This window comes from Chanodichthys erythropterus, chromosome 14 (genome assembly GCF_024489055.1).
Source record: "Chanodichthys erythropterus isolate Z2021 chromosome 14, ASM2448905v1, whole genome shotgun sequence".
Lineage (NCBI taxonomy): Eukaryota > Metazoa > Chordata > Actinopteri > Cypriniformes > Xenocyprididae > Chanodichthys > Chanodichthys erythropterus.
In genome coordinates, this window is record NC_090234.1 from 44,512,729 (window position 1) to 44,538,378 (window position 25,650).

Consider the following 25,650-nt stretch of genomic DNA (forward strand, 5'->3'; position numbering starts at 1 on the left):
GCAACAACCCTGAAAACCTCCCAGAATACCCTAGCAACCACAAAGCTTTCAGTAGGTACTTCAAAATTTATTTTCAAACTGGCCAAGTATTCAAACAAAATAAGGTCTAAATAACTTTTTTTTTTTTTTTTTTTTTTCCTCCAACATTTTAAGTCTTTATCAAGCCAACATTCAGAGCTTGTCTTGACAAAAATTAATTTTCTTGTTACAAATTGAGATGCAGTATGACTAGTGTACCTACAAAATCACATTTCCATGCTCTGGATTTTCAGGTTTCCTTCCCAGACTGCGTTCGCTGGATGACCGTTGAGTTTGATCCTCAGTGTGGCACGGCACAGCCTGAAGATGTCCTCCGTCTCCTGATCCCCAGCCGATCGATGCACTTCTCTGGGCTCGGCTCCAAAGCTCTGGCTCACGAGACCATCAACAGCTGGACCGAGCTCAAGAAGTTCTCTGGCTCCACAGGCTGGCCCACCGCTGTCTTAGTGCTGCCAGGTAACGGTGATGTCCCCTTCCACCAAGCTTTATAAATATTTACTTTATGCCTTCATGCTGATTAAGGTGCTCCTGACGTGGGCTGCAGAAAGTGTTTGTTGATCTTTACTAATTAAAAAGAAGACATTAATTGAGATGTTTACTTAACACCACTTCCAGGAACTTGAGTGAGAATCTTTAAGCTGTCAACAGATAAATTTTTTATATGTGGTCCCAGAGAGGGATTATAAACACCATATCTCAACAGGAAGGTTGTGGGGTTGTTAAAAGAATATTATCTCCATGAGGACTGTGATTATATGGGCAGCTGCCCATCTTATTATTATTCAAAATGAGTTATGCTACACTGGCTCACTCGTTAACTCTTTCCATTTCCTAATGTAAGGTAACGAAGCCCAGTTCTCCTTGGAAACTGCATCAGATTACGTGAAAGATGAGAAAGCCTGTTTCTACGGATTCAAATGTGTTGCTGTCGGTTATGAGTTTAACCCTGGTGTTGATGAGGTATGAAATTTCTACTTGCAAAACAATATGGATGTGTCTTAAACCTGAGCTTGATGCATGAAATGTTTGAGGAGCCCATTTTACCTCACTTGTAAAAACAAGTGGCCCCGCACTGATAAATGACACATAATTTGCATGTCAACATTTATAGGAATGTTTAGATGAAACATGAACAGCTCTGTATGGCTAGGTTGAATTTATTGATTTCTCGATTTTAATCAGTTCTTATTTTTCTTAACCAATATCAATACCTAGTGAACGAAAGGAGCACAATCAATTACTCTGTGCTGTTTAAGTTAAAGTGTGAACCAAACTTCACTAAACATTATTTGTAGCGCACCTCCCTTCCAATAATCACGATAAGCTTTGTGCTCTGTTCTTTCATATTATGTACATTTTAATATGAAATTCAAACAATAAATACAGTTTTAGCACTATTTAATGTGGCGTGACAGATCGCTGTAGCGCCTCAGTTCAAGCAGTGCTGAGCGCACATGAAGTCATCAGTCAGTCAGCTCTTCCTCTTTATTACTAGTTAAAATGGTAAAATACTAGCATGAAATAAACATGAATGTACATCAGCAGGTATGATGAAAGACACAACTTACTGAAATGTATCATATCACAGCGTTTCAATTGCAGAAAGATGTCATAAAAACAGCTTGGTAAACACTGTGACACATAATGTTACCTTTACCTCAGGAAAGTTATTGAATGACCTGGGCTGGATTTCCCGAAACCTTCTTAACTCTTCGTCTTCTTAAATTATACCTTAAGCTGTACCTAAACGTTAATACTTGTTTCCCGAAACCTTCTTAATTAAGTATACGTTCGTAATTAATTAAGTCATTAGTTCGTAAGGTTGGTCTGGACCACTCTTAAGGCGCCACGTCTTTAAAATTTGAACGCATGTACGCACACCAGCGGCGGCATTCTGCGCCTGTCCGCAGCGCCCAGCTACGACTCAGGAAGTTGTTCAAAATCCTGCCGCGCCACAGAGCGCCATATACATTGTTTTACATTAAATTTATATTATATTTCTCTCAAATCGTCGTTAATGTACATACTGACTTCACCCTGTGCTGCAAAATACATACGTTTTACATTCTTAATTTAACAGCTTGAATAAAGTCTAAAAATGTATAATAAACATAGCCATTTCTTTCATTTTGCTCTGTTGTGCCATTTTTCCATGTTCACTAACCTTAGTGCGAAATATAAGCATAGGCATATGTAACGTTTCCCCGTCGACTTAAAACTCACCCATCGTGCAGCTCTTCTATCAGGAGACGATTCAAAATTTAGCTTGCGTGTATATAACATGTGAGTTACGAGACTCGGCGTGGCGCTGAGCTTCTCATCCGTTGTGCGACCCCCTTTAGCTATACCTAATCACTGTTGATGGTCTATACTAATAAAATTCTGAAGTTGTAATACACCCAGTGTTCAATTAGGATAATGACAAAGAATAAAATGCAAAGATTTGCTGCTAAATTCAAATGTGCTTTAGTACTGAGCCAGAGACTATTTAGTATTTTCAGTCAGGTTTATTTTAGGTTTCAGACATGTGAATACACATTTGAATGAAGTACTAGGCTATATAAAAAAGACATTTATAGTTTGTTAAAATCAAATTCCGTACACTGATGTCTATGCCGATTTTGTCACTAGATTTAGTGACTTCCCCACCCCTTTTGAGACTTTTTTTCAAAAGTTTAGGGACAAATCTAACAACTTCTTGGACAAACCTTTATCTAGATTTTTATTTTGCCCACTGATCTATATTAATATTTATATAGATCGATGAATTTGCCATTATGATGTCATCTAGTGACATTTAGCTTAACAAAACTTTTCGTAAATCCGATAATTAACACATTCTAAAATAATGTTCTAAAATAATGGTCACCTTAAACTCACTCTGGGGGCTCATCTAGAATATAGAGCCCTCAGAATATAGATGAATTGCAATATAGATTTAGTTTGCAATTTGGATTATTTTTATAAGATCACACGAGTCCTGATAAATGCAATTTCTACTTCTGAAGTGCTTCTTTTATAAAGATCACCCTTTCTCACATAACGCAGTGAAGCAGACCCTGCATAGAGTGAATTATCGATATCAATCAATTCAGCACCACCGCCATGTACAGCACCTAGTAACGTCACACTTAAGAGGGTGTATCTTAAGCAACCTCCTAAGGGATAGTTCGGAGAACACGCCTAGAAACAGTATATCTTCAGTTAAGGTCTACCTTTAGAGTCTTCAGAGCACACTAAGAGACGTTATCGTTAACGTTATCGGGAAATCATGCCCATAGCTCGGTGCTTAGCTAGAAAAATCAACACTAAAGGAAAGCATTTTGCTAAATATGTGCACTATTACATATTCATTATATTTTTTTTCTTAACCTGTTCTTCAATATTTAATGCATGTTTGAATAAATCTGTCATGAAAACAAGTTTTATGACAGCCACCATTTAAATGATTATATTTCAAAAAAACAGTTGAAGCATTGTCATTAAAAGAGATATTATTATAGCATTATTATAGAAACTGCTTTATGTGCAAAATAAATTAAATTTTACCATTAATATTATAGTAATATAACACCTGGCATGGTTCCCTGTATAGTTTACAGTATTAGTACTGTACCTGATATAAATCCAAATGAATCGGAATCAGGATTGAATTGAAAACTTGTGAATCAAAATTGAATCGAATCTTGAAATTTGTGTATGATTTTGTATAAGCATGTGTATTGAACTGTGAGTATGAACCATTTCAGCTTGGACATCCTAAATAAAAAAATATTTTGTGTCTACCACTGCTAGCATCTCTGTTAAGCATTGCTTTGGAGCAGAGAAAGGATTAGTGGTTCATACTGCACATGTATTTGAGACATTTGTCATGTGGCTGTGGTTTCAGGGAATTATTCAGCTGGAGAAGGAATTGGCGTATTTAGGAAGCATGTGTGCAGCTGCACTCATGAAAAAGGATCTTGCCCTACCCATAGGTAAGAATGACTGCTGCTTACTGGTGTTGGAGAAGATGCATAGAAACTGGTGCTCATAATGCTCATAATTTAAAGCAGTTGAAGCGGCTAACTAACACAATCTGTCCGTAACTACAGTTGGCAATATCTTTTAAATGCCTTTTTAAAACATACAATACCATTCCAAAGTTTGGAGTCGGTAAGAATTTTTTTTACGTTTTTACGTTGTTTTTGATGGAAAGAAATGCTTTTTTTCCCAGTAAGCTCATATTAATTGATCAAAAGTGACAGTAAAGACATGTATAATGTTTTCTGTAAGATTTCCATTTCAAATAAATGCTGTTCTTTTGAACATTCTATTCATCAAAGAATCTTGAAAAAAGTGCATCACCGTTTTTTACATTTTTTTTTTTCAACATTAATAATAATAATAAGAATTTTAATTTAACTAAATATTTTGCTAAAAAATAACTTTTTAGAAATCAGTTAATTTATGTGAACCTTCTGAATGAACTGATTCACTAGAATGAAACAAAATGTTTAAAGCTATTGCCTTCGCTTACTGTAAAGCATAATACAACTTGACATTTAAACAGTAATTTTGTGTTTTCTCATGATATACTGATACTAAAAAGTAGATTATTACTGGAAAAGCTGCACTGTTTGAAACATTTGAGCTGCTGTTACGCTGTTAATATTTCTTTTATTGGTGGCACTGATAAAATAATAAGCAAGAACTTCCTTCCTTGTCTTTTTTGATCTGATTGTATGGATTATTTACCATCCTACAGGGAATGAACTGGAGGAGGATTTGGAGATTTTAGAGGAAGCCTCACTCCAGGTACTAAATTAGAAATAGTTTTGTTGTGTGTGTTTGTTTTGAGTGCTGCACATCTTCAGAATGTGCTCCTAAGCGTGTGTTTGTGTTGAGCAGGTGTGTAAAGCCCACTCAGGGCTCCTGGGAAAGGGACTGGCCCTCTCTCACTCTCCCACAATCCTAGAGGCACTGGAGGGGAACCTGCCACTGCACTTGCAGACTAACGAACACTCCTTCCTAGAGGACTTCATTACCTGCGTGCAGAACTCCAGTGGTGGGCGGCTTGCCAGGTCTGTATCAAACATTTTACAGCTCCCTTTATTCACAAAGAATATGTACTTTATGGGTCTTTTGATAACTTAAAGCCCTCATCCAAGCATCTGTACCATTCTACTTTCCCAGGTGGCTTCAGCCAGACTCCTACGCAGACCCTCAGAAGACCTCACTCATTCTGAACAAAGATGACATCCGCTGTGGCTGGCCCACTACTGTTGTGGTGCAGACCAAAGACCAATATGGAGATGTTGTGCATGTGCCAAACATGAAGGTTAGCGTCTTTCTGAATCAAATGGTGTGTTATGAAAATGGCACATCTAATTGCCCTTGCTCTGTGTTGTAGGTTGAAGTCAAGGCTGTTCCTGTCTCTCAGAAGAAGTCTATCCAGCAGGAGAACATGAAGAAACAGCAGCGTTTGCCAGGCAGCTCCTCTAATTCTGCATCAGGAACTGATCTCACATTTGGTGGCCACCCAGCACCCAAACTGGAGGCGACATACGAACCTATGATCATCAAAGAAGCACGTTATATCGCCATCACCATGATGAAGGTTCCTCTCATCTATTGATTTGATAATTATAGTCTACTCAAACAAAATTTGGACTAGAGTTGCCCAATTCATCAAAATAAATCTGAAGTCTCAATATCCCCTCCATGCAGCCTTAATTTGTACACTTAAGTAACAAAGTGTAACGCGGTTCGTAGATGTGGGAAGAAGGAGGCGGGAACCGGCGAACATTTAACAAACTTTAATATATAAATAAACCAAAAACCAAAGGAAAGTAATGCGGGCAGACGTCCGTGAGGGCCACACAAACATAATAAAACATAACGTAAAGTCCAGGCCTGGTCCTCTCTCGTACTTCACTGTCATCGCTCCTCCTTTTATGCTTCCGGAGCTCCTCCGTGAGAGACTCAAGGCCAGTGCACCTCCCAGGTGAAGCTCATTAACTCTCGCCCCACTGGCCTTGCGCCGTTCCCTCACGGCTCTCGCCCGCCCTGTTCTCCACACAAAGTAACAGAAGTAGTGACAGATCTTCTTCCATATTGTTATATATGTCAGGAATATAATTCTATCAATCAGTTGTTAATTAGATTTTGAGAGATTATGTGAAAAAAATAAAATAAATAAAAAATGTGAATGCAAATTTCCATATTATTATAGATGGGCTGGACTTTGATGAAAATCATTTACTCACCCTCATGTTCAAACCAGTGTGAGTTTCTTTCTTCTGCTGAACACAAAAGAAGATATTTTAAAGAATGTTGGTAACCAGACAGTTGACGGTAGCCAGTGACTTCATAGTATTTTTTTTTCTCTTTCATATTATGGAAGTCAATGGGGCCCATCAACTGTTTGGTTACCAACATTCTTCAAAATATCTTCTTTTGTGTTCAGCAGAAGAAAGAAACTCATACAGACTTGGAACAACTTGAGGGTGAGTAAATGATGACAAAACTTCCATTTTTGGGTGAACTATCCCTTTAAGGGTTATAAATGATTGGAGAAGTCCTGTATACGCCACTAGAGAGAAGTTTGTCATTTCACTGGAGGATCCAGTTATGACATTTTGATTAAACATTACTAGATCAAAACATTTTTTTAAAAATATGCACGGATGAATCATTCACAGTAAGATCAATAAGATGCATTTACAAAATATATCATTTTAATTTTCATTGGATGATGACTTCAGAATGTGTAAATGTCATTGCATTACATGGTTTTACAAGTTTTTCTTACACTGTCACTTACTGTCTTTATTTTTTGTCCAGGCATATGAAAATTATTCGTTTGAAGAGCTTCGCTTTGCCTCACCGACCCCAAAGAGGTTCCAAGACTATCTTCCTACCTGACATATACATATTACAGTCAACATTCAAATGTAAGAACAGGTTTCAAGTTGGGTTTGTCTGCTTTTTACTCAGGCCCAGTGAGAACATGCTTATCCGGGCCAACACAGACGGCACATATAGCGCTAACTGGACCCCTGGTGCGGTTGGACTTTACACCATTCATGTGACCATTGATGGCATTGAGATCGGTAACTGCATTTCAGGTTTTATTAGCTTTGTATTAGAGCTGTTCATTATAGAAATATTTAAGGAAAATGTAAAAAATTGTGTTTACATGAAAAAATATGAGTATTGAGCCACTAAAGGGACATTGACATAAAAATGATTTCAATGCTTTTGTGTTCACTCGCAAATGTTTTACATTCTCCTGAGAAACTTTGCATTCGCTTGCTAAATGTTTTGTGAGAGAATGCAAAGGCATTGACATTTTTGTCATGTCCCTTTAGGGGCTCCTATACTATAGTCATGGTACATAAAGTCCTTGCTGTTTTGAAACAGTGTGGTTTGAGTTTAACTATTGATATTATAGAGCTCATTAGTCATGATTTTTTTTTTTTTTTTTGGACCAAATAATATTTGCTCAGATGCTGGTTTGGAGGTCGAAGTCAAAGACCCACCCAAAGGAATGATCCCTCCTGGCACACAGATGGTCAAACCCAAAGCTGAACCACAACCTAGCAAGGTGAGTTCCTGAGTTAAGCAGTTAAAAAAAGTGCTGAGATGACTACTCAATCAGATGTGTTAGGTCCAGCCACTTCATTCATTTTACACTCAAAATTTTGGGGTCGGTACAATATTTCTGAAAGAAGTCTCTTAAACTCACCAAAGCTGTATTTATTTGATCAAAAATACAGTAAAATGCTATATTATCCTTCAGAAATCAGTCTAATATGCCTCAAAAGTCATACAAATTTATTAGTAAACATGTCTATGAACATTTTATATTACTTGGGTCCAAACTACAGTACGCTTGCTTTATCAAACTGCAAGCCACATACCCTTGTTGCTAGGTAATGGCTATAAAGGGATAGAGATGCTCGCATCTTTTTTTAACCCTTTGGTTTTGCTTCCAAAGCCTCAGCACATAACGGGACTTGTGTCTGTCTGTTGCGAATGTAATGCAAAAATGTACCACAGAAATAAGATATTTATTCTCTCTGCTTGCAGTGTGTCAGTCACGCTTGTCAGGAAAGTGACACAAAGTTTTATTGAATCATACATCATCAATAGCGATTCACTTTTGCGATTTAGTACGATTGTGCACATATCAGCAGTGAACCATACCACAGACCACCCTCTTTAGGCGGACTCTGGTATGGTTCGTGGGTGCACACCTGAGATCTGAAAACAGTGTTCACATCATCCAGACGAACCTGGGTGTGCACGGTACTAATACACCCGAACTTTCCTTCAAAAAAAAAAAAAAAAAACTGGCCCCAAACTTTTGAATGGTAGTGTATAGGGTTGGGAGTCGTGAGAAATTCCGGTTCCGATTCCGGTTCTGCCTAACGATTCCGGTTCCATTAAAATAATTAAACAACTATTAAAAAAAAGTAGTAAGGGAAAAATGCACAATACTCGACTCAAACAGTCCTTTTTGTGTAAAATTAATTTAACAAACTCGCTAACACTTTACAATAAGGTTCATTAGTTAACTACATTAACATGAACTAATAATGAACTGCATTTCTACAGCATTTATAATCTTTGTTAATGTTAATTTCAACATTTACATTATTAAAATGAAGAGTTGTATTTGTTAACATTAGTTAATGCACTGTGAAGTAACATCTCTGAACGGCTGTATTTTTATTAACATTAACAAAGATTAACAAATACAGTAGCAAAGGTATTACTGATGGTTAGTTCATAAATGAACCTTATAAAGTGTTACAACAAATTAGATAAGATGCTTTAACAAACATGTAAGATTCAGACAGGTGAAACAGAATATTTTTGTAAGTTGGATACATAAAGACTTGTTTCTGACAGAATGATTCATTGATAGACACATTTTTAACAGTAAATTTGTTGCCACCTTGTGGCGTAACAATGCAATCGATACAGTCGTCACTTTCAGAACAGAAGGTAATTTATTATACATAAACATCAGCGTTTCTACCTGAATAATAAACTTTTGTATACTTCTGTTATAATTGGAATAGGCCTATTTGTCACACAGAAATAATGATAGCCTACTGTGCTTTTGAAAAGATTGTTTGTGAAGCTGTTTATACACATTACAACTCTCTTCAGATTAACAGCAGTGCAAACGCAGGTTTGAATGTCGCGATTTTACTTTTGTCAAAGGTTTAATATACAGGGGCAATCATGTGGGTGATGAAATCGAGAACGCGATCTTTTAAAGATTAATCGTGCAGGTTTGAGCACGTCTCTTTCTCTCTCTATTGAAATCTTGCGTATATGAGTAACGCCGCGCGAGGGCTTTTCAGTGCATTCATTGCTATAATATTCATGATGTGAGACATCTCTATGAAAGGATACGCTCCCCGTACTTCGACCACCCATTACACCAGAACCGTTTTCGGAACCGAAACTTAGAAATCTTGCACGGTTCCGGTTCTTTCCAAAAAACACTACCGGTTCCGGATGAGAACCGGTTCTCGGTTCCCAACCCTAGTAGTGTATATGTTCACTACTGGACTGTCATTCTCTGGAAATGGTGACCAAAATTTTTTTACTGTGAAGCAGATAGTATACGATTACTGCATTTATTTTATGAATATTATTTATGACGTTAAATACTTTCTGGAAGTTGACATCTTGCGGCTTGACAAGCTAAAATCAATCAAAAAGTCTTTAATTTATTATTTTATAATTATTTAATAAGTAAGTAGTCATGTTTTATAATTATTACACACAGCTTTTATGAGCTTATATTACTTGACGGACCACAGGGACTAAGTTAAATACTTTTTGTTTCTTTTTATTTATAATTAGACAGTTAGTGTGGAGACTAGAGACTAGACTGTTGGTGTAAAATAGCTGTGTGGTCTCTGAGCTGTTTATATTCGAGTGCAAATAGTGTCACTGTTTATTTCTACACTGTATTTTTTTTTACTGTGTATTAAACTGGGAAACAAGCAACACAACTGCGCAAAAATCAAATGTCTTTCCTGCTCTTTGCTGCTGAATGTCTCACAGCTCATTGGATGGACTGACGTTTCTCTTGTCTGACAGGATGTGCGGGTTCTGTTCTCTCTCTGCTGTGAATCCTTGCTCTCTGAATGCAGCTTCCTGTCATCTTCTCATCTGTCTCACTTTCTCTGTCTCTCCCCCTCTGCTTCTCTCAGGTGCGCAAATTTGTGGCCAAGGACAGCGCAGGGCTGCGTGTGCGTAGTCACCCTTCTCTGCAGAGCGAACAAATAGGCATAGTCCAAGTCAATGGCACCATCACATTCATTGACGAGGTAAAGCGCTCTAGAATAGGGCCAAAATGTTCTGTATTTAAGTCCTTTTCTGTTTTCTCTTCCTTTAATCAGTGAACATAATTATGAGTGATTAATGGATTATTTCTGTTTTAAAACAAAAGGCTTTTAAAACAATTTCTGCATCTTTCTGAGCTTTCAAATTTACTTTTCATTTGGTCAGAAGCATTTTTTTTTGCCTATCCTTTGCTTCATTTACATGCAGGAGACTTTGAGGCTGTAGTTAAAGCTCATATAAGAACTATCTTTCCCAGCACATCGTTGCATGCCAATCACTGATACTCCTATAAGATCCAACCTCACATCCTCAAAGCTGTCGGTTGCATTAAAGGCCCTTTCACATGAACCAGCAGTGCATTGAACTCTATAGAGAGAAGCGTCAGCGTTTCACTCACCCATTTGCCGTTGATCTTTCAAAGCTCACCTGATTGGAAAATTGCATGACGTTTGCATGGCAGGTCAAACTGGATATAAAAAAAACCCCTACCAGTCAAAATTTTGGACACACTTGACTTGAATTTGTTTAATTTCACGATTACTTTAATTTTAGATTACTATATTTATCTTTTTCATGTTTTAATTATATTATAGCTTAAAGGGACAGTTCACCCAAAAATGAAAATTCTGTCATCATTTACTCACCCTCAAGTTGTTCCAAACCTGTATGAGTTTCTTTCTTCTGTTGTACATAAACGAAGATATTTTGAAGAATGTTTGTAACCAAACGGTTGCTGGACGCGATTGATTTCTATAGTAGGAAAAAATTACTATGAAAGTCAATGGGACCAGAAAATTTTCCTACTATAGAAATCAATGGCATCCAGCAACTGTTTGGTTACAAACATTCTTCAAAATATCTTCCTTTATGTACAACAGAAGAAAGAAACTCATACAGGTTTGGAACAACTTGAGGGTGAGTAAATTTTTGGGTGAACTATCCCTTTAATATCGGTTATCTGTTATTTTTATATTACACTACCGTTTAAAGTTTGGCCCATAACATTTTCTTTGTTTATGAAAGAAGGCACACCAATGCTGGATTTATTTGATCAAAACTACAGTAAAAACAGCAATATATATAATATATCATTTTTTTTTTCCAAGACTTGGTAAATGTAAAGTAAAAAAAACTACATTTATTTGAAATAGAAATCTTTTATAACATTGTTATAAATGTTATTACTGTTCATTTTGATCAAATTAATATATTCTTAAAAGTATTTATTACAGCAAAATATCTTACTTGCACCAAAATTTTGAATGGTAGTGTATTATATATTAATTATTTATATAATGTAGTATAAAATCTAAAGAACTTTGTTTAATGCTTAAAATTAGTTTTGCTGATTAATACCTCTTTTTTTAATGGATGAGTTAGAGGGGATAGTAAATGAAAATTGGATAAAAAGTGGATATAGAATTGTATTTGATTTATTTAAATATTTGGACACACATATGTCCAAACTTTTGAGTGGTAGTGTTGACTTCCTGCTTTCTTGCTAACTGGCAAACCCGTAGAAATACCCTTCGATGACATGGCAACAGTCTTCACATGCTCAGAGTGGCGCGTAACGCTTGCGCTGAGCAGTGTCTTGAAGCCCCAACATAAGTTACGTGAAAGGGCCTGTTGTTCCCTGCTCTCAGGCCCTACATGCATATACAAATTCTGTAGATGATGCATCTCATTTTCTTGCAACACAACTGGACATCCACTGTAAATCCAACTGTTTGGTCCCGCTCATTTACGCAATTGGTTCTGCAGCCTCAGAGGCTCATGCGAGGGGCGTGTTAGCAGTTACAGGAGGGCATGGCTCCGCTCTGTTGCTTGTTTCCCATAGATCCACAATGATGATGGTGTCTGGCTCAGACTGAATGATGAAACAGTAAAGAAGTATGTTCCCAACATGAATGGGTACACTGAAGCCTGGTGCCTCTCTTTTAACCAGCATCTGGGCAGAAGCCTCCTGGTCCCCGTCGACGTAAGTAAAAGGCCTCCCCCTTCGTAGATTAGCTGGAGCCTCTACACTGCTCATTTGGGAACGGGATTTGTAACTGTCAGCTTAACTTCAGTCACGTTTTAGGATGATCATTTGATATACTTTAGTTTGGCTCTTTTTGCAGTGAATCATGGCCATCTAATTACCCACTCCCAAATGTCTTCAAGCATGCTGTGTTGATTACTTACAAAGGCCAACAAAATGTGTCCTTGCATGTGTTAGTGCTACTCTGTAGTTTAGTTTGGGCACGATCACTCAGAGACCAGGATGGAAATTGGTAAGCTGGGGGGGGTGCATGTTGCCAGTCCCTTGTCTTATTAACTCCTGGTTGAAAGACACTAACTCATGCATACTGTTTTTGTAGGGCTGCACCATTATGACATTGTTCATATTGTGTCGAATTTATCCTTTGGCATTTTTATTGCAGTTATTTATTCCAATTAATAGTGTTCGCTTTAAAATATTATGTTCCTTTTTTATAATACAATTTACTCCACATCTACACCTTGTTTATTATAAAGGCTGGAAGACACTAAAGGACTTTTTAAAATCTGAAAAGATTTTAAGACACTATGCATTACACACTTGCTGACTTTGTAAATGATTACAGACAAAAGCTGGGCATCATGTACTAAACGTTCTGAACACAAACTCACTCAAAAACATAAGTCTTGTTGTTAGGAGACACATGATAAATATGCATTATGCAATATGCATTTTAAGATTGGTTCGAAATATCAAACATGTTTGACATCCTCAAACTCAATGGAATTGTAGTGTGAAGCTAACATAAACTATATGATTTTCTGCGAAAACTACGAATGCCCTGACTTTCGACAACTAGCGTTGACTCTTCCAGACTGCAAGTCGAGGCAAAAACCTTTGCAAAAGTCAAGTAGTGTATTTCAGCCTTAACAGGAGTGTTCTAGTTTTGGCATGTCAACTTGTTCCGCTGTATGTTAGGTTTCACACCATCTACATCAGGGATGGGCAACTTCGGACCTGGAGAGCCACTGTCCTGCAGAGTTTAGCTCCAACCCTGAAAAAAAAAAAAAACAACTCACCTACCTGTTGCTTTCTTGACATTGATTAGCTTGTTCCGCTGTGATTGATTAGGGTTGGAGCTAAACTCTGCAGGACAGTGGCCCTCCAGGACCGAAGGTCCCCATCCCTGATCTACATTGAAATGTCTGGGACACAACAAGCCGACGTCAAAAGAACTAGCGGTGACGAAAGCTGTGTTGTTGAATCTCGTCGGATGCGTCTTGGCCAAAATGGCTTGAACACTCCAAAAGGACTACCGCGTCATTCAAAAAAGGAAAGTGAAACTAGGACAGCAGATTCACAAACCGTAAACAAAGTGATTGCTTACCATTTTGAATATCAACCATGCTGATCCCTTTTTTCATTCCAGTCGGCTCGTGTTGTTATAAAAATATTTGTGCATTCGAATGCTCTGGAACAATTATAACAGCATTGTTCGCTTTCATCAGCAAAATTGCAAAATGTATTCTCGTGCAGCCAATCAGAGTTCTTTCTCTTATCGATGGTCCTGATGCAGATCACACTGAATCGACCAATAAACCCCGACGTCGTCCGACTACAGCCAATGGTACAGAACACACCGAAAAAACTAAGCTGACCAATTCTCAAAAACTGCCTGACGGCTGACCGTCGGCTTGGTGTATCCCGGGTTAGCTGTTAGTTAGCAGTGCAACATGTCACAATGCTTTTCGCTTTGCTTCTACTGCTTTTTTGAGTGTCACGTGATATTTCTACAGCTTTCTTTTTCATTACTGAAATGAAACACAAAACACTGCTTAAAAATTTGCTCATTAGAACTGATTGCGATTACTAACAGGCCTATAGATTCTCCAATGCACAAACAAAGTGACAGAGATGCACCTAAAGCGAATGCTGTAATCGACAGTTCATGATTAGTTTGTTGCGTCAACCATTATCTTCATCTATTCAATTAATTGTGCAGCCCTACTGTGTTGTTATTCATCATATGTGGTGTGAAAAATAGCTCTTGTGTGATACTGAATATCAATGAACAAAGCTTTGCTGTTTCCTGGTCATGACAGTAAAGAAGTATGAGCTCCGTGAAAACCTCTTCATATTAGCCAATCTGTAAAGATAGATTCATAAACAGATGAAGATTAATTTGCTTAAATTTGCTCAATGGCCCTGAAACCTTTTCAACAATTTTAAAGTGGTTGATCTGTTTAAATTTTTAGCTGTCGGGGTCCCACAACTTTTAATGAGGTTCTGCCATGAAACAAGCTGTTGTCTGAACTCAAGGCCCGAAAGTGGGCCATGATTCTGAGAGCATAATTACCTCTGGTTGTGAAAATGTCATCAAGGCTCCTAGTATGAACAGCATGACACACCACCAATCTTTTTTGGAAGATTATGAATCTTCATATTTGTTATGTGATTTATTTTTCATTTGCTGTATTTTGATGTGATTTGACTTTTGTTGCAAAATTCGCAGTTATTATCTTCAGCAGATCCCAGAATTCTAGATTTAGGATTGTTTCATTTGTTAGACCTTCTTAACCTTTAAGTGCTTCTCTTACTGTATCATGAAGAAAATTCGAAAGAAATAAAATATACCCAAACAAACTGTCACTATATCAAACCCATCTCTTCCAAAAAAAGACAAACCATACCATCTGCGTTTCTGATTGAAGGTAATTCCCGACCGTGTTTTGACTTGCATATAATCTGTTGCTCAGAATATCTTTAGCGCTAGCCAAGGAGTCAGGGATATCGACTTTTTGTCTTGGACGACCTTATCTTGTTTTCCCCAGGTGAGTTGTCAGAAGATGAGGTGTGTTGTAGCTTGGCTGCTGCTTTGCTTTTCACCAGTGTTTCTCATGATTTCGAGACGTTTCAAATTGTGATTTGTACATGTATCATTGGAGCATCATCAGATTTGCATGTTTAATTGTGTAAATTGTGTGAGTGACACAAAAATATATTTTATTTTTTTCTTTGTATGCACAAAGTTTCCAGTAATACGTTTAAAGTGTTTTGTAACAACCAAATGCTCATTACATTGTTTGTTAACCTTGGTTAAAGCTTTTTGCGTTTTCCTTCTGTAGTTCACAATTGAAACAATTAAGTCTGTTGCATGATGATTTAAAGGAATAGTTTACTCAAAAATAAAAATGTTGTTTTCCATGGAACACAGAAGGTGAATTCTGAATTCTGCAATTCAGGAATCCGTCAAGCTCCAAAAATCATTCATGCAAAAATGTTGATGTTAAAGATGATATATAAAGAATCATATATAGAAAATAATCATATATAGAAAAGATTCTAAGAAATTCCCCTAATGTGTTCCATGGTTAAAAAAATAGCAATTCATAATCATAGTGACAGAATTTTCATTTTGGGTGATCTATTCCTTTAAAAAAAAAAAATAATAATAATAAAAAACAACAACAACAAAAAAACAATATGTGAATGCATGTTTTGGATTTGTTTTTTGTCACACAAAGGCAAAATGATTTATGTTCTTGAACAGCATGTCCATATAATATTGTCAGTAGTACCTGGCATCAGAACACACTGTTATGTGTTATAATTATCTTCATTCCTCAACCTAAAATTAGTGACATGTTACAATTAGGATAACATAATATTTGTAAAGATTTGTAAAATCTTATTTGTATGTAGAGGCACAATTGGTCTATGTATTGCTGATGTAAGCAGGTACTTCATCCTGGTAGCAAATGATGTTGAAAGGGTCAGTGATGTCACTTTTTTCCCCCTTTCAGATTAATTGTCTATTGTCTGCATGAATTTAGTTGTAAATGTATTTTTGAATAAATAATATTCAAAAATACATTAACAATGGCATGGATATGCTGCTTATATGAAAATTCCTTTAATTTTTTTAGGTATTATTGTGTAAAAAATAATGTCAAGGTTGTGTAACTGTCCTGCAATCATAATGATTCTCTTAAAAAAAAAAATCATAAAGGTTGAAATTCTTTAACAACAACAACAACAAAAGATGTTGATAATAGTATTATCTGTAATGTGGCCAGTTTTACTGCAGACATTTCTATGGACTGATAAGCTAGATTTTTGAAAGATTTTTCTTTGTCATCATATTGGACATCCTTATTTGTCATTGACCCTAAAATGAAGACTCATTGTCTTTTAATCTGAAGAAATTAGATTGAATAATATTTATTTTAAGGACATAATTTTACAAGGTAAGACTTGCTTTCAAACTTAAAGTAACTGGTGTCCTTTGGTTTTGCAGGAGGGCAGGTCAAATTTGGATGATTATGAAAAGGAGACCAGTGGCCACCCTTCTCATGACGCCACTGTACGTGACCTGGGCGCAGGCCAGGGTGGCGGACCGGGTCTTTATAAGGTAGTGAAGACCGGACCTTCGGGTCACAACATCAGAAGCTGCCCAAACCTTAGAGGTATCCCCATTGGAATGTTAGTTCTGGGGAACAAAGTCAAGGCGGTAGGCGAGGTATGGACTCCCAACTGTGTTACTGTGGCTGCCAATAAATGACTAATTAGCCAGATTTCTTGCTAGTTCTGCAGTTTCTGTAACACAAATTCTTCATTTTTCTTTAGACAATTAGAGAACCCTTTGAGTAACTTCTTTTGGTAGAGGCCATACATGCTATGGCTCTGGTGTGGGTGTGTTGTCATTCTGTACACATTATTAAATTCCCTTTCAAGAACCACCAAGCATGGCTTCAGCTTTTGCACAGTAACTGTACAGTGTAATATGGCATGCTCTGCAGGAAAATCTGTGTGATTAAATAATTAATAAATTACCTATTAACAGTGATGGCAGGAAGCATGTGAATTACAACAAAAACTGAAGTCATTTCATAATTTCCACTTTGTAAATGCCTGGGTTGAGCAAAATTCAGAATTAAGAATGGGTTCCCTTTCGATTTGTGAATGTGAATTTGAATTGAATTTACTGTGACCCACAGGATATAGAACTGGAATTGGAATGATAGGAAGAGGAATTTACTGAATTGTAATTCAAAGAAATTCAGCACAGTCACACAACTGAGGAGTTAAATGAGTCAAATAGGTTTTTAAACAAAACATATTTACTAAGGATGCACTGAATGAAAATCCAAGAACGATAACTATAAAGATAACTATATTTGCGTCCACACCAACGAACGATAATGGTCTGTTTGTTCTAAACTCATGCGTTGCGGTTTCAAAGTGTGTACAGCTGTTCTTGTTGCATTTACATGGCTTTAACCGGCAGATGTCCAATGCATGCTCTGAATCTAGCTAGTGTAATCGATCTAATCTAACAGTGAATTTAGCTGACTAAGTCAATAGTGGAATAAAATTATCTTTTTCACTGCAACTTCAAAGGAAGCAAGACAATGTTGTCGAAACTAGCACCGGATACCTGAGGTAATTTTATGTTACACTGTTTGCTAGCCTGGCATAATGATCTCATCGTTAATATATTCATTTATTCTGAAAGTATCACCGATTGTTTTCCATATATCCATTTTTTTTTTTAAATATCCTTGAAAAGGGTGTTTGAATTGTCAAACAATGGTGGCTTTTTCTGGTCCTTAGCGATTAAATTCTCTGCCATTTTAAATGCGCGAGCCCTTAAATTAGAATGGATTTTTGTGTTTTATCGTTCAAAAGCTGGAAAAATATCATTCTGAAAGTGATTCGAATAATGTAGAGAAACGATACACCATTTATTAATTTCAATATATCAATATGTTATTCTTCATTCAGTTCTATGCAACAGAATCAGATTTAAAAGATGTATTTTTTTGACCAATTACCAAAATAAAGTAAAGTCCTACAAGCTATTATCACAGCATGTGAGCAGATAGCAAGATAGCTGGTAAAATGACCAGATACCTGTTTTTTTACCAGATAGCTGGTAAAATGACACCACACTCTCATTAGTGAATGAGAGTGTAACGTCATTTTACCAGCATTGCCCAGCAAGGCTAAGCGGACTTTGATTTTCCGGTGATCGTGAGTGGCACATGAGTGGAGCTTTTGGGCCATGAGGGACTGAGCAGAACATTGAACCTATGGAAACGGAAACTTGCAAAGTTACAAAACATGCTGCTCGAGAGTGAAACCTGATCGCTGAAGATGGAGGGGCGGGGTAGCATATTTTCAGCTTATATTTTCCCAATGCCATTTATTCTTTTGAGTAGTTATGCCTATATATTCCATTTGGAAGACCTACATTTTTAAGGTGTATATTATATTATATTATATTATATTGTATTGTATTATATTATATTATATTATATTATATTATATTATATTATATTATATTATATTATATTATATTATATTATATTATATTATATTATATTATATTATATTATATTATATTATATTATATTATATTATATTATCAAAGTCCCTTTAAGACAAGTTATTTTACGCGGCGGCCAACTTTGAAACGCCTCTCAGGCATGCAAGTGCAGTTCCTGTATCTTTGAATGGGGAAACATCAAATTCTCCATCAAGTTGTTTGCCAAGCTTTCAATTAAATTTCATATTTGAAATCACCAATGAAATCACAACAATTTTAATTTAGAAGGAGGGACTTATTCCGCCATGTTGCGCGTTGCACTTTCTCTCATTTAAAACAATACGAGTGATGCATTTTCTGTAATTTTTTATCTTTGATTATATTATATCATATAATATGTTATGTTATTTGGTTGATAGCGTCTTTATGTGTAATTTATACTGACAAATTATTGTTAATTACTTATATGAAATCTCTATGAATTATATTGAGTTATAATTCTACTTCCTTCAATTCAGATTCGAATTACAATTCTGCATCCTGTTTACTGCCTCAATTCAAATTCAAGAATTGAATGGGAATTCTGAATTGCGCACAACCCTGGTAAACACCTGTCTTTTATGGCATTTGAATAGTCTCCATGTCTGATCATGGAAGGGCTGGACTTTGCCTCTTTCTTCTTTCGGTAGAGGTTGTGGTGTGTCATGCTGTCTTCAAATGCTCTCTTAAAGTTGTTGCCTATGAGCCTCCCAACTTGCACAAATACTGCTGTTCTGCTCACGAATGTCAAGTCAAATTTAAAACAGTGTCTTTGTTCAAACTGGTTTCATTTCATAAATCTTGAGAATTGAATGGTTTTCATGTTTCATGTTTTGCTTTATTTTATAACTGCCACTGAGTTTGTTTGCTAAACAGTCTTGCTCCTCTGGATTGATGTGGTGTGTATGAGAGAGGAGGTAAATAAAGCTGTGTCTGTATCAGGTGATTAACTCTGAGGGCACCTGGGTTCAGCTGGATAAGAACAGTGTGGTGGAGTTCTGTGAGAGCGATGAGGGTGAGGCCTGGTCTCTGACCCGAGACAGAGGGGGAAACCAGTACCTGCGCCATGAGGAAGGTAACACAATAATCCTCGTCCAAAGTGCTGCTTTTTTAAATGATTAAATACTGTCTTGTCAAGGTTGATGTTGTGGCTTTATATATGATCAGACTCTTGCACTTGTCATATTATTAACATTTTATCAAAAGCAAGCTCAAAGGGAGTTAGAAGGTTTTAAAGCAATGAATGTCAGATGTGTATTGTCAGTCATTGAAACAACCCCATGTGCAGCCCATTATGTTTTTATTACAGGTTATAAAGTTTATTGTAGCTATGTGGGGCAAAATCACATTTTATAAAAGATGAAGTAGCTATGACTCAACGACAAGACTAAGACACTGTTCTCTGCTCCTCAAATACATAAAATATTAGCCTTTGTATATGGATGGATCCAATGGGGTTACGAAGCTTAATCACAAGCTCTTTTTAATAAGTTTCATTGGTTATATATTTGCAAACCCACAGACAGATGTAAAGGGTAACCAATAGTAATAATTTATTTAAAAAATAAAAATGACAGCGACGATATAAAGATGTACTTCAGTCCTACAAAAGTGGCTCAAAAAAACTCTAAAGTTCTGCTAACTGCAAAACTAAAATACATTTTCATTAAATTGCAATTAACATGCAAATAAATGTCCGAAAACATTACATTCAGTTTGCACTTAAGTGTATTCTGTAAATCAATAATGTGCTGTACCAACAAGGCCGCACATGTAGTCCAGTAAATACAGGTGGCTTTTAGTTATTGATTTCAGTTATTAATACTTTTTGTTTCAGAGCAAGCAATTTTGGAGCATGGAGCCCAGACCCCTCCTCCCAGCCCATTCTCAGTTCAGGCGTTTAACAGGGGCATGGGCAGCTCAGGAGCTCAGGGCTTCGACTACGGCATCTCCAACAACAAAGGTGAGAGTAAAGATCTGGGAGAGATAGAAATAAAATGCAATTTATTATTATTACTACATCTCTGTTTATATGGTTACAGTCCATCTGCCAAATGAACATTTTTTTCATACCATGCTCCTGCTAAATATCTGTCATATTTAATCAGATATATCTTGGTAGTTTATTGCCATATACATTAAACTTTACTTCACAAAATTGATTTCAATACAACGGTGGTAGAATAGCTAGACATCCAGGATTTTTCTGTTAACTGTGATTCCTTTATGTTCCTTATATTTGAAATTGTCTTTTTCTTTAGGTGAAAACCTTTTGGCTTTAATAAATTAAAGCAGTAGTGTATTTTTCATACACTATCATTCAAAAGTTTGGGGTCGGTAATATGTTTTTGAAAGAAGTGTCTAATGTTCAAAAATGCAGAAAAACTATAATATTGTGAAATATTATTACTTCAGAACTCAGAAAGGAATTATTGCCTAGTATGTTTTCGCATACAAGGAATTTCGTTTTGGTGAGAATTTTCCTGTGCATAGAGACAACAACAGTACACAGGTAGTAAAATAATAAAAAAAAAGATATGTGAATATCAAAACAAATTACACAAATTTGTATGTACAGTTGTGCTATATACAAATAGAATATAATAAAAATAACAGGGAATGGATTAAGAAGAGGTAGGGTATAGGGATGGGCATTTTTGGCAGTTTTTTTCTTTAGAGTACTGGGTAGCAATTTGGGGTGAAGGGAGAAGTTATGTGTGTCATGATGATAATGAAACTTTTTTTAACATACTGTTGATGAAAATATGACAGGACTTTTCTTGTGCCTAGCTGTTCTTAAAATGATACTTAATATAATACTTAAAATTATTAGAATTTAAACTTACTGTTTTCCATTTTAATATATTTTAAAATGTAATTTTATCCTTCAGAAATCATTCTGATGTGCTGATTTGCTTCTCAAGAAACATTTCATATTATCAATGATGAAAACAGTTGTGCTGCTTAATATTGTGATACTTTTTTTCAGGATTCTTGATTGAATAGGATGTTCAAAAGAACAGCATTTATTTGAAACAGAAATGTTATGTAAGAGTATAAATGTCACTTTTGATCAATTTAATGTATCTTTGCTGAATAAAAGTATTAATTAAAAAAAAAAAAATAAATCTTACTGTTCCCAAACTTTTACGTGGTAGTGTATAATGCACATTAATATAGGAACTGTTTTCCTACTTTCAAAAATATTTAATCTGCTTAAAGTTGATCTTTGAGAGAAATCTGTAAATTAACTTTTAAATCCTTATCCAGTTATTACAAACAACAGCAAAAGTCATGGAAACATCATGGAGCCTTGGATATACTGGACATCAAACATTGTCTTTTATCTTTTTAAAGTGCTGTATGACCCCTTGTGCCTTGAACTGTGATGTTCTGAGTAATAATGTAGATATATGAAACATGCATCAAATGATTAATAAGCAAACACAATCATTTGTTCTTATTCAGCTCTGTAATCAGAGTAATTTTGTTCTGCATGCTGTGATTTGTGTCTTGGCTGTCGTCTGTGGCGTGTGAAGGCATCATTGTGTGCATGGGCAAGACTCTGTGTGCTGCAGCTGGGTCTTACCCATTTATTGTCCACTGGCTCTCACCATACTGTTCTCATGCACCACTGCTTAGTGGCATTACCCATAGACCGCTGTCTGATGGGTCCTTCATCACCTCTTATACTCATTAAAAATTAGTACATCTGAATAAAAAACCCTTGACTTAATTATAAAGCTTAACTAAATGCTTATTGACTAAAACTCAACTTGGAGTCAATATTAACCTTAATTAATTCATTTAATACTCATTCCTAGTCTTACTGCGCTTGATTCATCATTGCTCGATTTTCCAGAGAGGAAAAAGGTATTTCAATTTTTTCAGAATTTAATGACTTGCTCTTTTGGCCGATGTCACCTAAGATATCCAGTTATCTGTCTATAATTCTTCCAATATTTACAAATAATGTTAGTATAATACAATAAAGTATAACGCAATACTAACTATTAACAGAAAAAGTTAAAAAAAATTTTACCAAAAATACTTACATTGGGATACCCTAGCATTTTCTCAAGGGTGAATTTGACTTTAAACGGTCAAAGGACTGTCAGAATTCAAACTCTGATCATGTTCCATTCTCTGTGAAATTACAATTTTTTTGTGATCCAACCAGTTCCTGATAGATAAAATCAATTGCCATCCTGCTTTTTTTCTTCACCGAATATCCTGCCGGGTTTGCATCACAGAAATCTTTTAATGTTGACTTTAACAACTCAACTAAAATATTAGTTTTCAGAGATTGCATCTTTATGATATAATACTTGTTAGATTATTATTGGAAAATATGGGTTTTTACAGACAGGGTTTAGACTAATCCAGGTTTAAGCCTTAGTTCATTTAGTACATTTAAGTAGCTTTTATAAATGTACCCTAGAAAAAAAACATTACTGGTGTGCAACTTGAGACAAAACAATGGCACTGTCATATTTTAAGATATGTTAGTGCAAGTTGCTTTCAGTCAAAACAGCACAAACATGCATTTTAGTCTAGGACTAGCTTAAGCCTTGTCTGTGAGACTGGGGGGAAATGTTTAATACTTAAATAGGACAATTTGGAACAACAAAACCCCCACCCCCTCAAAAAAAAAAAAAAACAGAGTTGCACTATAAAAGGGATGAAAGCATAGCATTGGCTTTGTCTGCCAATGCTTTTATCTGTGACCTTGTAAATGTTCCAGATATGAGGTTTCATGAAAACCTGACCGACGGCTCCCCCGCCCATTCCTTATTCCCCTCACGTTGGTTCAGCTGACCCACTCACACACCCCATTACTTCCAGTGAGAGTGCTTGTGTGGGGCGTTAAACTGACTAGCGGGTTTGTATGGCTCCTTTTAAGGATCATATAAGCTACAGCACTCCCATTGTCTTCCGCATTGCAGGTGACCGGCTGAGTGCCATACTGAATTCCATTCAGTCTGGGCCTTTCCTCCCAACTCCTTCCGTATTTGAGCAAGCTGCCAAACCTCCCACTTCCCTTGTCCACAGTCCATTTGTGTTTGGACAATCCCTTTCCCAGCAGCCTCAACCGCATCCACAGCTTCCGAGTAAGTCTGTCCATCTATAAGGTAGTGGCGGTGCTTGCTTGCACAAGTGCTGCTTGTTCTTGTCTTAAGCGCTTAATTGTTTAGTATCCCTTAGGTTGTGATGAGTTCTGTTCAGGCTTATTTCCCCTGCTTTTCTGTCGGCGTCCACCTGCTTGCTTGCCATGTTTGAATTGGTGATTCTTTTCACATCTCATTTAAACTTTAGTGGCCAAATAACATTTAAATTCATCTTTTGTGTTTCCACTGTAGCTACTAACAGTATGTTTCATGTCAGATGTTTCTGTTGACTTGATTGCAGGTTAATTTGATTTGCTTGCTACATGTACAGTGATTAATTTGATTATTCATTTGCAAAACAATTACCAAGAGGTCCAGGAATCTGTCCACACAATCAAAACCATGAAGTGCTTTTGCCTTTAACAGTGTAATCCAAAATGCACTAATGTCTGCATAAGGAGAATGAAATTGGGGTTTTTTTGGGGATTTGAAAGTGTCTCAATATTTCCACAGCCAGAATACTCTTAATCTGCATTCCACATTCATTATAACTGCTCACTCAGCCATTTTATTCTGATTCTTCTGCCATCCTCCCTGCACTTGTTGATGCCCAATTTTATTTTAACCTCGTGCCTGCTTCTACCAGTCTCTGTCTCTCTCACAGTGTCTGTCCTTCTACTTGTTGCTTTTTCTCAATTCATATATCTTTCCAGTGCCTAAATGTCCCTCTGGCCTGGTTTACACCTAGTATTGACATCCATCTCTGGTGATCCGATCATCAATTACACAGTCGTGTAAACTGACCTTGTATTTGTGTGCCACACACACACAAAAAAAAGTTACGTTTTTTTCTCGATCCCTTTGGCTCAATTCTTGAATGAGAATTTTTTTCTCAAAGTTCAGATCTCTGAACAGTTAGTTTCTTGTTCACATCAGATTTGAATTTATTATTGATTTAAGCAATAATTGCATGCGTTTTGGCACAATAACTAAATGCACATGCCTTGTTGATCAAAACCAAGTTGATTCTCAGTGAAATTGTCAAACTCTTCACATTCAGTTATCAAAATCTGTCAGACATGCACGTATATTCCATAAATATCTGACATGGAATGTTTTTAATGTCTGCTAAATTGGCCTGCCATTATAATGAAATAGTAATCACAATGAACCAGTCAAGTTTGGAAGCATATACACTGCTCAAAAAAATTAAAGGAACACTTTGAAAAACACATCAGATCACAATGGGGAAAAATATCATGCTGGATATCTATACTGATATGGAGTGGGTAATGTATTAGGAATGAAAGGATGCCACATCGTTTGATGAAAATAAAAAATTATCAACCTACAGAGGACTGAATTCAAAGACACCCCAAAAATCAAATTGAAAAAATTATGCAGCAGTCTAGTTAATTTTTCTGAAATTTCATTGCAGCAACTCAAAATTGCCCACACGTGCTTGTATGCATGCCTGACAATGTTGGGGCATGTTCCTAATGAGTCGATGGATGGTGGTCCTGGGGTATTTTCTCCCAGATCTGGACCAGGGCATCACTGAGCTCCTGGACAGTCTGAGGTGCAACCTGGCGGGGTCGGATGGACCGAAACATAATGTCCCAGAGGTGTTCTATTGGATTTAGTTCAGGCAAGCGTGGGGGCCATTCAAGGGTATCAATTCTTTCATCCTCCAGGAACTGCCTGCATACTCTCACCACATAAGGCTGGGCATTGTCGTGCACCAGGAGGAACCCAGGACCCACTGCACCAGTGTAGGGTCTGACAATGGGTCCAAGAAT

At 36.5% G+C, this 25,650-nt stretch overlaps 1 protein-coding gene across 19 annotated transcripts in view; it reads left to right on the forward strand.

The window, feature by feature from the left end:
- mycbp2 (MYC binding protein 2) overlaps positions 1 to 25,650 on the forward strand; it is a 115,701-nt gene that overhangs the window by 65,375 nt on the left and 24,676 nt on the right. For 6 of the 19 annotated variants that reach the window (XM_067408849.1, XM_067408852.1, XM_067408856.1 and 3 more), the window contains 17 exons: positions 273 to 495; positions 881 to 999; positions 3,929 to 4,016; positions 4,787 to 4,836; positions 4,930 to 5,102; positions 5,215 to 5,359; positions 5,432 to 5,638; positions 6,865 to 6,920; positions 7,018 to 7,133; positions 7,530 to 7,627; positions 10,260 to 10,376; positions 12,233 to 12,373; positions 15,133 to 15,207; positions 16,674 to 16,895; positions 19,686 to 19,818; positions 20,581 to 20,706; positions 23,690 to 23,854. In XM_067408849.1, the coding sequence (XP_067264950.1) occupies positions 273 to 495; positions 881 to 999; positions 3,929 to 4,016; positions 4,787 to 4,836; positions 4,930 to 5,102; positions 5,215 to 5,359; positions 5,432 to 5,638; positions 6,865 to 6,920; positions 7,018 to 7,133; positions 7,530 to 7,627; positions 10,260 to 10,376; positions 12,233 to 12,373; positions 15,133 to 15,207; positions 16,674 to 16,895; positions 19,686 to 19,818; positions 20,581 to 20,706; positions 23,690 to 23,854 (2,254 nt within the window). The remainder of the gene's footprint in view (positions 1 to 272; positions 496 to 880; positions 1,000 to 3,928; positions 4,017 to 4,786; positions 4,837 to 4,929; positions 5,103 to 5,214; positions 5,360 to 5,431; positions 5,639 to 6,864; positions 6,921 to 7,017; positions 7,134 to 7,529; positions 7,628 to 10,259; positions 10,377 to 12,232; positions 12,374 to 15,132; positions 15,208 to 16,673; positions 16,896 to 19,685; positions 19,819 to 20,580; positions 20,707 to 23,689; positions 23,855 to 25,650) is intronic. The other 13 variants (XM_067408860.1, XM_067408862.1, XM_067408854.1 and 10 more) reach the window with 12 other exon arrangements.